Source organism: Vidua chalybeata, chromosome 6 (assembly GCF_026979565.1).
Source record: "Vidua chalybeata isolate OUT-0048 chromosome 6, bVidCha1 merged haplotype, whole genome shotgun sequence".
Classification (NCBI taxonomy): domain Eukaryota; kingdom Metazoa; phylum Chordata; class Aves; order Passeriformes; family Viduidae; genus Vidua; species Vidua chalybeata.
Genome location: NC_071535.1, coordinates 52,148,548 through 52,162,429, shown reverse-complemented (window position 1 = coordinate 52,162,429; position 13,882 = coordinate 52,148,548). Strand labels below are relative to the sequence as shown.

At 36.4% G+C, this 13,882-nt stretch overlaps 1 protein-coding gene across 2 annotated transcripts in view; it reads left to right on the top strand.

The window, feature by feature from the left end:
* GAS2 (growth arrest specific 2) overlaps positions 1-13,882 on the top strand; it is an 81,618-nt gene that overhangs the window by 14,957 nt on the left and 52,779 nt on the right. For both annotated transcript variants that reach the window (XM_053945423.1, XM_053945422.1), the window contains exon 3: positions 1,171-1,295. In XM_053945423.1, coding sequence (XP_053801398.1) covers positions 1,171-1,295 — 125 coding nt within the window. The remainder of the gene's footprint in view (positions 1-1,170; positions 1,296-13,882) is intronic.

The following is a 13,882-nucleotide window of genomic DNA, read 5'->3' as shown; positions in this document are numbered from 1 at the left end:
TTTAGACAAGGAGTGTATTATAAAATGTAATACTCAAGCAGTTCCTGAAGCATAGTTATTATAAAATTTAGCTTTCTAGTGGCTTTAGAGCATTTTATAAAAGTGCTGATGGGGCAAATGGGAAAATATGTAGGCTAGAATGGTGGCAAAGTCTTTTGAGATGCTGAGCTGTTCAATTTTTTTATGTCTAGGCTATTATAGTTTCATTCCTGGCTTCGTTTAATCTGGAGATATGGCAAAAATATTATCAGTTAGGCATAAGCTAACTCTGCATGTCTGCAGTGCTACTACTGCTCTTTTGCCTGGAGAAGTCATTTATGCATACAGGAGCTATAAAGTGGGCTACATGGCAAATAGAATTAAGTGGGAATAAAAAAAGGAAAATCTTCATGTTAAAAAGATATTTCTGAAGTAAAATGTGTTAGAAAAAAAAATTCGCTTCAGTGAAAAACAGAAGTGTGCTGTATCTGAAGATGGTTTGCTGCAATAATCTTTATTGTTTCTGTCTTAATTTACCAAGCTGAAAAGACTCACATTTTGGGTTTTGCCCAAAAAATACTGAAGTATCTCAAAGTTTTCAGACAAGGGCCTAGAGAAATCAGCTTTCCTATAGCATTTTTAAAATCATACTGCTTTATAGTGCTGCTATCTTCAGTATTGTGACAGGTTACAATGTATCATCAAGATGTTCAGTACTAATGTATAAACTTCATTTTTGTTACTTTTAATGTTATTTCCCTCCCTTATATATACCGCCCTTTCCTTTTTGACATGATTTTCTACTTCTGTTACAAAATCAACTCTTAGCAATTCATGCTATAACTACACATGCACACTGGTGTAAACCATGTTCCTGCTGTAATCTCTTTTTTTAAAACATTATGTTAAAAGCACTGGATCTTCATAAGTAACGTGAAATACACGGGGTTGGATATGCTAGAACTATTTTTCAAATATCACATGCCTTCCCAAAGAAAGCGTGGGGTTTTTTTCATAATTTGCTGTATACCTACCAGTAAAAGAGTATTGAGGTTATTCATAAAGTGTTCAAAGTAATGCAAGTTTTTCAGTTAAAGCTTTTTTCTTTTTTTTTTCATTTCTCTATTTACACAAATGCAGTCTATACCATTGCATGCTTTCTGCCATGTTAACTTTCTGTTTGATGTTCAGGTAGAGAAATAACAGCAGAAACCTTTATGGAGAAATTGGATAATGGTGCCTTGCTTTGCCGGTTAGCTGAGACCCTGCAGGAGAAATTTAAAGAAAACAGCTTTGATGCAAACAAGCCTGGCAAAGTAAGTGTTGGTCAACACTCTAGCATTTAATATTAGTATCTGATGTATTTGACCATTTTGGTACTGAGGGTTTTTTTGAACAGTTAAGAGATTTTATATGTGGAGATTCTGCAAATGGATGGAGAGGTAATTGCTCTGTGTAGAAAAATTGCAATATGAAATTGATGGAAATAATGCTTATTTGGTATTTATTTAAGTATCTATACAAAGCAGTTACTCAAAAAGTACTTGTAATATGTGGAGAATAAGAATAAACCAGATCTAGCAGTGGAATGTGTAGGCAATAGTGAAAATATTATCCTTCTATTTATTTTCAAAGGGAATATTAAGTAGCTGTGGGACGGTATCTTCTCCTCTAAGAGCAGCTCTAGGAAGACCAATAGTAAAACTCTATAGTTAGATTTGGTGCCTTGAGTTTAAAGATCCTGTTGGTGTACTGGGAGGGGTTTCAATAAAGAGTTGAAGGAATTATATGGAAAATGTGAAACTTACAGGATACTTGGGAGTTTTGGAAGGATCCGTTTAAGCACTTGTTTGAACACAACCTTGCTTTAATTTAAACTATTCTCATGGGACAATCTTACTGGGAAACAATCAAGGGTGCAGCAAGTTTATTTCTTGGAGAAGTAGAATTAAATGGTTGGGCACATTAACACATTCAATGTGAAATTGTTCTTATTTTTCTGGTTGCATTCAGGTACATCTTCCTTGAAAGCTAAAACAGGCAAATAAAGAACAGATAAAAAAGAGGCCAAGAACAGATATCACATAATGCATTTTCTGTTCTTGAGGTTTCATAACTTGCCTGTAGCAGAAATTAGGGCATGGCATAAATTTTATCAGCTGGTCTAACTGAGAGTCTTGTGTCAGTTGCACCTGTGTAAGTTGTTTTTCTTGGTTCCATGTTCATAGCTGTTGTTATAGAAGAAATTGTCTGTCATATTTCCTAGTTCAAATTATAATAACTTCTTCTTTAGTAGAAGTCTTGGGTGACTTTGGAGTTCCTCTTCATAATACGGTCTGGCTTGTCTTCACCTTAGTATCATGGAGTTTTCAAGTGAGAAAACACATAGGGCAGTGTTTTTGTTTGAGCCTAGGAACTAGCTAGGCAGAAAGAAGAGTTACTTGTACTGTTTTTTGTGTTCTAAGTTACATTAGAAGGCAATCAGACATTTGCAGTCCCATATGTGGTCATTATTTAGATTTGTTGGTCTTCATTTATCAAGCTGGTACAACTGACAATGCATTTAAAGGGAAAAAATCTACCTCACTGCTATTTTCTCAATGTATGTTATTTCATACTTAGTAAGAATTCAAAGAAATGGCAGATTAATAGATTTGTATCATTGTATACCATTAGGGAGCTATTCATCCTTTCAAATTTTAATTCCCTATATAGCACTCTTGGGCAATAGGACTAGTCTTCATAGTGAGAAATCTGACTTTATGGTGCCAAGACCATTTATGAGGAGATAATGCTGTATGAAATTTAGCATAGAAAGAATTCCACAATCCTCACCAGAATATTTTTTATGCATTTTATTAATAATATATGTGGAATTTTGAAGCCATTTGACCCTTGCTCTGCTCAGGATAACAGAAATATATTCTTTCACCAAGGTGTTCTGATGACTTCACTGGCAACTGGGAGAAGCCACTGATTTCTATTGAGTTCAGCCTCTGTCAAAATAGATAACAAACTTTTCTATCTATATATGTAATTTCAAATTTTTTTAGATAGAAGCAGCTGATATAAAATGAGCCAGAAGGATCAGTTTGCTTGCTGCACCAGCTTGCATCTGAACAAGGAAGTCATGATAAGGATATGGTTAATGGAGGGAGTGTGTGTAATCTTAACTAAGCCTTCCACAAGCTTGAAGATCTGGTCTGTTTTCATAAGCAAAGTTTTACCTTCTATGTGAACTTGTTCCTATGGAAAAGCTTCATATAACATTTTGGGTTTAGTTTTGTCTTAAAGAAAGATTAGATATCCTGCTCTGATTGATATGTACTACTGATCGTGAATTCATTGTGCACCTCTTTGGGGCTGTCTGGCCAGTTTAGCAACAATAGCAACAGAGTTAAGAAGGCATTAAAAGCTAATATTACATGCACTGACTCATCAGGTTTTTTGCCATAATTCCTTAAATTCATCTTGCAATACTCTACACAATATCAGAGGTTAAATCCTATTGCTTCTGGTTTAATAGCTTGTGCAATAAGTTTCAAGTCAATGTCAGTTTTGCAGTTCATTTGTTAACTAAACTATATCATTCCCTTTCTTATTAGTGAGCACTGACCTTCCTTCAGATTTCAGGAATTCCCTAGGCCAGCATCAGCTATTTTGAATGTAGTGTAAATTGGGAAAACAGAGGTCAAAAAAAGTTCCCAAAATATTGTATTTTCCAAATCTGGAAGGAAGATTGTCATGTTGATATCAACACTTCCTTTTTTTTTTTGTCATGTGGAAATACTTGTGGATACTGGGGACATTTTCAAAATACATACGGAACTAGTGGTAATGTGACTTGGGGATAGTGCTTTAAGAGACTGAAAAGGAGATTAAATGGGTTGTCATGAAGAAGTAGTCTTCTTTCCTTAAGAGTCAGTGGCAGGCAAAAAAGGCATAACGTTTTATGCATGAAGGAAATAATGGAGTTGCTTTTATGAGTGACTGGATAGGTTAGGATGCTTGAGTGTGGAAAGAGGGGCATGTGATGGAACTTGCAAAACCAGGAATGGTGTGGTAAATGGTCAGTTTCTATACAAAAGCTATGGGACATTGAATGAAGCAGGTGGAAGCCAAACAAGACATTTGTTTGCATACAATTTGTTTACAAAACACTTGTTTACATACAAGATGGAAAATTCTTGTCAAGGAGTGTTTAAATTGAATAAATTTAAAAGTAAATACTGAATAAAGTATTGGAAGAGAGATCTTTTGGAAGGCTGAATACACAGAAACCCCACTCAGAGGAAGAAGTCCCTATAGCTGAAAAGTATTAGAACTTGAGAAAGCATAAGGGTCACTCATAGGTTCTGTATATTATTGTTTCTTGGGGATGAATACCCTGCTGGTTGTGCTGGTGGACAAAGGAAAATCTATCACAAGAGTCAATCTTCAAAGAAATTATTTTGAATTATATTTGGATTTTTTGTTTCTGAATAAAGCCTTTTTAGGACTGAATCCCTGCATCTAAAAATACCACCTGGGCCACACTCCTCTTTGATATTTGTTTTTCAGGAGAGTGATGTGGAATCTGGAGTACAGGAGTTTGGCAGCCTCTGGTGCTATTTAGGCAGTCTCTGCGCGTTGCTATTGTGAGCCTAATGCCATAATAAGCACCTTTGGATTTCATAATAGGTACTCTGTCTTCCATGACTCTTGCTATTTTGCTGATTGATTGGTTAATATTCAGTAATAAGATATTAAAAGCATTTCAGTTTCTAAATAGGAAGCATTTAAAAATTCTTCATTTCAGTCTCTTTGAGGCATAGATATAAATTTATAACTACCACAATTATGTTTAATTTGTTTATTTCAATAAATATTCAAATTTGTGTTTGATTATGTAAATCAGCCCCAAATGCTTCAAGTACGCAGTAAAACTTTGCTCTTAACTTGAGGCTGATTTAGAAATTTTGTTGTATAGATAAACACTCCACCATGTTTTCCAAGTCATGAAAGTTTTTAAGTACTACACTTGTTTAGAATTCCCTGGGCTTTAGCAGTTTCCTTGTGGTTTTTAATTAGAAATCTTACAGAAATTCAGATTCTTTATCATAAAGACAAAGATGCAAATTTTTCTCAAAAATTAACATCCAGGGCTTTGGAGCATCAGATTTACCTGCAGAGAGGTACATGCTAAATTCTTCCTGAATGTTTCCAGCATCTGCATGAAAATTTCATCTTTGTTTAACATCTGAAAATTCAAAAAGCAAACAGATAAAGCATCTCAAATTCTGTATTTCTTTAGCCTGCCTAGATATTTCAAAGTCTTCCTTGACATTTGTCTCATGGGAGGTAATGCACCATTTGGAACTGATCTTACAGAAAAGGGCTGGAAAATCCTCACCTTGTCTTGCACTTCAGAAGGCCACAAAATGTGAGATTGATCATTGGGAGAAAACCAGGTGGAAGAGGAAGAGGATGGTAATGGTAATACAGCCGTATATCCACCATTATCAAGGATTATCAAGCTTCTTACATTTGTTATTTAAACTGACAGTGAAAGGCTATTCACTATAATTCCATAAATCAAAGTAATATGTTATTTGACCACACTGTCAGTGAAATTATGGAAACCTTTTTCAATAGGAAATTTTAGAACCTGTAATGTGTTTTGGTGAACTTCAACCATTTAGTTAGATTTTTTTGAAGCATTTTCCTTAGCTTGGGTTCTTCTGGAATAATTAAGGGGTAAAGTGATTTTGAAATTGCCATTACTAAAATTAGTTGCTTTTGCCAAAATTTAGTGGTTTTTATGCTTTATTTTGAGAGAATCATGTCCCCTTTAGGAATGTGATGTTTGATAAAACATAATTTAATAATACATAAGATTCTTTTAAAAATATGTCCCATGAAAATCCACCCAGATTTCACCATTTATATCTCATGGAAATACTTTCACATCTCATGGAATAATTAGTGCATATTGGCATATTCATTCACAAGTCGTGCTGTGTGACAATGCCACAAACAAATGCAATTCTCCTGTTGATTGCAATACTCCAATTTTTTTTCTCATTTAATTGTAATAAAAATGAGGGAAATTCAGAAACTAGGATTCTTTTGTCTTCTTCAACTAACTCTTTGATAATTCAGCTCTGAGTTCTGACATTGTGATGGGGAAAAGCTCAGGATCATCTACAAAGGATAAGATGTAATTGCCCTTTGAAAGAGCAACTGTGAGAATTGCTGCATTCTGTTCTCATCAAGTGTTATTGAAGAAGCCCATTATGAAATGCCAATTAAAAAAATGCCCATCTAAATGTTAATTCTGAAACTCAGAGATCTGAGGAAAAAACACAGACCATTTATTGAATGTGAATGAACTACTGAATCCCTGTTTTCATGGATACTGCAGGGAGGTCTTTGTCATGGCTTACCCTAGTGTCTCTCTCTTATTCTCTCTGTTTATAAAATCTTAGTACACTTAAAAAAAAATTAATTGAAGTCTCTCTCTTGAATGCTATCTAATTTTAGTCACTCTATTTAATGCTCTTACAACATTAGAAAAAAAAAAAAAAAAAAAAAAAAAAAAAAAAAAAAAAAAACAAAAAAAAAAACACCCAAAAACCATTGATTTTTGCATTTGGCCTGCTAGCATTTTCAGAGAGTAGCAGTAAAGTCTTTCAATTTTTGGTGCATACATGTCTGGAGTTTGCAAATTACTTCTTCAAGATTTTGAAAGACTGTTGATAAAAGTGAACTTGTCAGCAGGCATAGATATGTTACAGACATAGATGTCTAGAAGTTTTAAAAGACAATTTCTCAACCTCCCCAAGTCTTTGGACTATAGTGACCTAATCCCACCCTCAAGTACACAAACTGAGTGGGAAGGAACAGCATCTGATATCTGTTTAGGTGGGCTCTCTGTTGTGATCCTCCAGAGTTGTGCTCTGCAGCGCAAGACTCCTGGTTGTGGATCTCTGTGTGTTCTCCTGGGTTAGCCAGCCTCTGAGGGATGGCCTTCTAGTTCTGACAGACACTGGGATTTTGCCTTGATGTGTTGAAATGCACATATCCTTACACTACATTTAAATTACTTATTAGTCAAATAAGGAAAATGCTATAGCTGGTGAATGAAGCTTCTGCCTTGCTGCTTTCTGACATTATTTTCTTCTGGATATCACAGTGCATTGTCTGTGGATTGAATAGTCTCTCGCATTCCTTGGCTTTCTGGAACACTGCTAGGAGTAAAAGCTGCATTGTTTCTGTGAAACTAGTTTTTCATTACTATTAACAATATCTTTTTTGAATAACCAATCTTTTGCTGTGTGATGACTAAACTGTGTCTTGGACAGAGAACTTAGAAGAAAAAATACATGAAAAAATGCTTAACTTTTAAAATTATATTGTTAAATTAAGTTTGTTCTCCATATATGCTTACTTTTGAGAAGCTAACACTAATGCCACATCGAAGAATGTGTTCCACTTTGACACTTAATAACACGGTTAAAGCATTAATTTAGTCCTGCATTTATTTGAATGTTGAAGTCTGTACATTTCTATAAAGCCTTGATGATGTTAATTATTTTTATTGACATACTATAAATATGTTAGGGATTCCAACGTATTCACAAATGCTTTCTTAGAATCTAGAAAGTTGATAATGAGTGATTTTTGGCTTTTGATGATCTCTGCGGTTATTATATAGGGTAAAAATCTGGTCAACATATGATCTGTAAACTTGAAATCCAATCTCCTATTCCATTAAAATGATATGATATGACACTATCAAGACCATATTTCACTGAAGGACAATGTTTTGCTGCTTGTTAAGTGAATTGCTTAGGGGTGCTTGCTTTGTTGTATGTTCAATGTTATTTTTCATCAATCTAGAAGTTGTTCTTAGTTCTATGTCTGTGGAAAAGTTTGGCTTTTTTTTTTTTTTTTTTTTTTTGTCTCCTAAGCCTTCAGAACTTCCTTGTTAAGTTTTCATATTCTAAATTTGCCATGGGGTTTAACTTCTATTTTGCAGCTTTTGGAGGGCTAAGGGGTTTATATTTCTTTTCTTAGTTCGTTTTTTTTTTTTTTTCAGTGGGAAATGCTTAATTTTAAATTCTGTGTATGTATTTCTATATTCTGTTTTATACGTGCATTTAGCACATTCTTTTTTTTTTGACCATTGGTCCAGTTGTTTAAGAACACTTGAGCAAAATGAGGGAGAGGATTGGTACTGGCCACAGAGCTAAGTTAAAAGGCAAATGGTAGAAAGTTTTGAAATAGATACATATTCTATCTAGCTGATATAATCACATTTCATTAGGAATTTATGCTCATGTAACACTAAATGGCCTAGCAAGACACCACAGCAGTTAGGTACTGCATAACAAAATTTCTCCCCCATCCCCCCATTTTGGTTAATGTAGGTCATCAGGAGATAAAAGCAAATTTTTCCTATGAGTACACAGTAACTGCAACCCTCTTTCATAGCAGACAAATTGCTCATCTTTTTCTTTTTATTCAAGCATAAGTGATAGTTCAAAATGTCCTGAAATCCTCTTTTCAAAGAGGGAAATGTAATGAACAATCTTCAAAATATGGGTCAAGTCTCAGTGTGCCATAAATAAATGGGGATTTTAGCATGTGTTCATGAACTCGTTTTGAAAAAGCAGTACAAAAAATACATTTTTCCATGTGATTTCAGAGCATTGATGTAAGAGAGTCCCTTTTGGATTTAGAAGTGAACCTGACAGCATTTTTCCAGGATTGCATCATATGTTTCACTCGCACTTTCACATCCTGTATTAAACCACATGCATGCACGTCAACAAGACAAGATTGTAAAAGGAGTGTGACTGGGGAATTGTTTTCCTGATACTTGATAGGAGTAATTGCAGCCACTGCTGCTTCAAAGCAACTGTGGTTATACTATACTATGTCAACAAAAGTCAGTTTTGCCATGTGGAAACCTAATTATTTCAGAATGATCTGTTAGAAAGCACTTTTAAAATAGTCAGGCCATTTATACAACTCAGTAAAAAATATTTGTGCATGAAACCTTTCTTGAATAAAAGCTTTCATGTGTTATAGTTTGAGCAGTACAGTGACAGTTTTGGAAATATTAAAAAAGTAGACTTCTGTTTAAGAGGTGGTAGGAAAATTTAGTAGGTGATTAGAAAATATGAGTATTTCCCTATAATTTGTGTGATAAATCTGGTAGGACTATTACTGAATAGAAAAGAGGGTGTTCTCTTCAGCAAGACCCTGGTACTATGGGAAATGGGATGAAACTTTTATATATTTTAGTGAGATCATGCGATGTCAGGGATATTTGTCTGTGTAGTATTTGCTCCAGAAAATGACTCAAAGCTTTTGTGGTCTTTTTGGTCATTAAATTATGTAGCTGCTGTTCACAACAATGTCTTGTTTTTACATGTGGTTGTTTGTCACTTCTGAGCTGTTTAGGACATCTGTTAATCAAACATTTTTTTCTGTCGCTATGAAATTAAGAATATCACAAATTTGCTTAGTTAAGTGTGATGTTCTGTACCTAGACTCTTACTATTTGCTGTAAGTAGTGCTTACTACCAAAAATGGGCTTTTGAAAGACACTGTAAAGTAATGTTGTAAGTTCCACAAATGTCTAAGCTTCATAGTGAAGCTAGATTAAATGATGTGTTTAAAAGTCTTAGTTGTCAAGGCATAGAATTGTAATTTATGTGTATGAAATTTCAGGTGATTACTGACACATAAACCATCTGTTCTGAATTGCTCTTCTTAAAAGAAATTCTGTTTAGTCACTGCAATATACATAAATCAAAAGATACAAAATATTTAGAACCAGATTTATTAATGTGTTGATAGTACTGGGGAGCAGCAGTGACCCAAGGGTCACTAGGGGTTTTCTGCATTCCTGCCAGGCATTGCAATGCCTTCCCAATGGCTCCTTGGAAGAGAGGCAGTGCAGGTTCTCCTAGCTATCTTCTTACCCCTAGCTGCTTTTGTACAGCTGAAGGCTCTGTGTCACACAGCAGGTCCTGGTCTCCAGGACCAGTGCTGGAGGCTTGTTTGTGCTGCTGGGCTCAGGGCCAAGGAGAGCAGATGGGTTGTGCCCACACTGAGCCCACATCTCCACTGAATGCCAAATGGCAGCCACCAGTCATACACAGAAGATTTTCTTTTTTTGTGGTGTTTAGTTTGGGTTTTTGTTTGGTGGGGTTTTTTTGTTGTTTTGGGGTTTTCTGTTGTTCAATAATTCTAAGGTAATCTAAGTGGTTTATTACAGACTTCCAGAACAGTATTCAGTATCCTTAGCAGGACTTGAAAGAATATAGGCTATTTATTATGGTTGTCTCAGCACAAAGCAGTTTAAAGGTACAGAACTGTCTAGAGCTAGAGAGCTGTGTGGAAGCAAACAAACCCAGTATGATGTCACTAGCTCTTCTGAGCTGTTCCTGGCATTACAAACAGAAGGTTTTTTCTTGGAGAAGACACACTAGTTTTCTGCAAAGGCAAGCCTGAGACCATGGACACTGTGGAAAAATCCAGAGATGAGTACTGAAGGGGGAACTGAGAGGTGACATGATTCGACACTGCAGGTCTGCTCTTACACATAAAGTAACTGTACCCTTATCTCCTTTCCATTCTCTCTGAAGTTTTTATGCACAAGTCTGCAAGTGCCAGGAATACTGGAGCTGGCTTCTTGGCATCTTGTTCCTGTCACAGTGCTGTTCATCCATAATAGACGATCCAGAATTTGTGCTTTTAATTTGACATAATAAATCAAAAATTACAGAGAGTATAGTAGTGTCAGATATTGTTTATTTAGTCCCCTTATGTTGACTATTAACTCAATTGATTCAACATCCATGTACCAGTTCAGATAATCTGGTCCAAGCAGAGATTCATAAAGTTTATATGGGAAAAGAATTTTATTCTATTTGATTTTCTTATTGTTAAACCAATTTAGAGCTGCTGATAATTTAGTTCAGTGAGAATATGATCAAGTATGATATATGTAGAGTGGATGTTTTATGTAACTGGATTGATAGAAGGCTATGAAATTTCAGCCGTCCTGGGAGTCCGAGACTTTTAACCCCTTGTTGGGTAATGAAAGCTTTGTGAAATATTAATCCTCCTTGATCTGAAAGAGAAGAGAGACAACCTGGGGCCTGAGATGTCAGAAGAAGATGGGGAAAGAATCCTAGGTGGGAGGAGATGATGGCTGGACTTTTCTTGTATAGCCATGGACTGAACCAATTTCTCCTGCAACAGAGACTGCATTTTTAGGGGGATGCAATGGTTGGAGCCAAGAGAGCGACCTGCTGCAGTGATGAGGAGGGTGTGGTGGTGCCCTCTGTCTTCAGGAAGAAGATCTCTGTTCTTGAGACCCTCGGCCCCAGGGGAGGAGAAAATGGGGGGGGGGGGGGGGCGGCTGTTGTCCCAGAAACGAGAAACTGAACAGTTGTTCTTTGCTTCTTGGCAAAGAATCCTTAAAGGAGCCCTATGGGCAGTCTGTCCATGCATGGTGGTGAGAGCACTGTGACATGGAGAGTGTCACACTGGCAGATTTTCTCCAGGCAGTGCCATGTGTGACATGGAAACATAGGAGACTGCAATTGTCATTGGGGGTCTGTGGTACAAGAGAGACTCCTCTCTCCCTTGATGGACTGAGTATTGATTATCTGAAGGGTGGTAACTTGATTGAGGGTCCAAGTTTTGTCTCAATGTGCTTTGCTGGAAATTGGGTGGGGGGAGGAGGAATGTTTTGGAAGGTTTTCATTCTGGATTCAGTGCATGTCTTTTATTGTAGTTTAGGGTAATGTTTTCTCCTTTATTTCTAAGCTTGAGCCTGCTCTGCTCTGTTCCTGATTGCATCTCACAGCACTCATTTGGGGAAGGTGTATTTTCACAGGGGCACTGGCATTGCACCAGGGTCAAACCATGACAAGTACCGAGTATTTCTGATTCCACTGAAACACTAAAAACCACAGATTAATCATCAAGACTTGAGGGAATCAAAATGCCTTAATAATTGTGACCAGCTTCCCCTGGGACCTTGACCTGCACTCTCTGCCCATGGCCCAGAACCTCCCTTTTACCTCAGCCCCTCTTCTTGCCTGTGTTGTGAGCAGACCATCTCCAGCCTGGCTGCCTGCTTGCTGGGTTTATGGCTAGGTCAGTGTCTGCTGCAGCCCTGAGTCCAGCCTTATCTTCTGCTGTTTCTGACTTGCCTTCCCTGGACACACTAGACCTGACTCGGCTCTTCCTCCTCTAATAAAACAACTGTTTAAAGCTCCTGTGTTCCCAGCATTGCCTTCTTTGGGACTGCATCATTGCCAGTGAGGGCTGCCACTGCCTGTGCTGTGGTCACTCTTAGACTCTGAATTATCTTCCCTCATGGAGCAGCCCAACTGTTGCTGTTCTCTGCCTTTTTCCCATTTTACTTTGTGCCAGTCCAATAACCCTGCCCACTTTGCTTGTTCCTCTTTTGCACTCAAAGAGGTACTGTTGGGTTGAACTTTCTCTAGGAAATAATTTTGAAGAAGAGACTTCTTTAAGGTTTCTGCAATGTTTTAATGAAAAATCATGACATGGAAGTCCTGTTTTGACAGCTTTCCTCTGCAGCCTGGACTAGCTGACCTTCTTCCAACAGGCTGCCAGAGACTTGTGTGACTCCTTTTAAAAGAAGAGGGTGTACTTTTAAGACTATTATAATTAGAGACTATATTAGATTTGTCCAGTTAAAGTATCCTGAGAAAGGGTAGGGAGAGACAGAGATGGACAAATGTTGCATTACTTCTTCCTAAAGACTAAGTCACTGAGAGGAAATTCAATGGGAGAAATTGTCTGTAGAGTATAAGTATTTGTCTCAGAAGAGATAATTGTTTTCTTTGAAGAAATTAGTGTAATATGAAAAGAGTGCTAGCCTAAAAAATGTGTCTAGTCCTGAAAACTTTTTATTAAAATTTTTAAGAAAAGGAAAAAAATCACTGATATGTAAGGAACTGAGCATTTGTTTCCACTTTTTTTTTCTTTTTTTTTTTTTCTCCCTCCAGAAGAATGGGAAGGGGCAGAAATAATGTTTTAAAACTTCATTGTGCTCTGATTCATAAGATTGTTCCATATCTAGAGGCCCTTGAAAGAATTCATGTTGTATAGGTTTTTTCATTTATTCTGGATTAGAGAAGAGCTGGTTTTACTTCCCTGATTCCTTCTTGCTTTCCCCTCCTTGTTCCAGGATGGTCCAGGAAGTGATATGGTATCTGTGGCATAAGATAAGATTTTTTTTGTTTGTTTTAAAATAACATGCAAAATTGGTCAGTGTTTTATATAAATTATAGAAAAATAATAATACCTCCTTGCAAATAGCTTGAACCATAAGTTAATTTTTCCAAAATAAGGAAACATAAATTGAGTAATTGGAGTAAGAATCATGGGGGAATGAAAGCTAGATGGTGATTTGAGGAATAGATTTAATTGCATAAATCTCTGAGACATATTTATATATCTAAGACAATCTGTTAGTCCCCATTGGCATACTGGTAAGTACAATGGTGATGAAGGCTTCAGTTGTTCTATTTTCATTTTATTTGGCTTATTGGGTAGTTAGCAGTGAGTAGCTCAGTGCATGTAGGCATATTCTGCCATTACATTGCTGCTGTCATATGTACAATATGTATAATATTTAAACTCCTGAGCTGTGTTTAATACTGATATTATTATGCCGTTAGAAGCTGTTGTAAGGGGAAGCCTACTCCTGTGTCTTTTTTTTCCCCTGCTCTCCCCATTTCCAGTTATTTTAAGTTAGGAACGAGTAGAGAAACCATATTTGCAGTTTTCTATCTCTTAGCTCACTTTTGATTGAGTTAACTACTGACTCCAGACAGAAGTAAAAATTTCATAAATCAGCATTGGA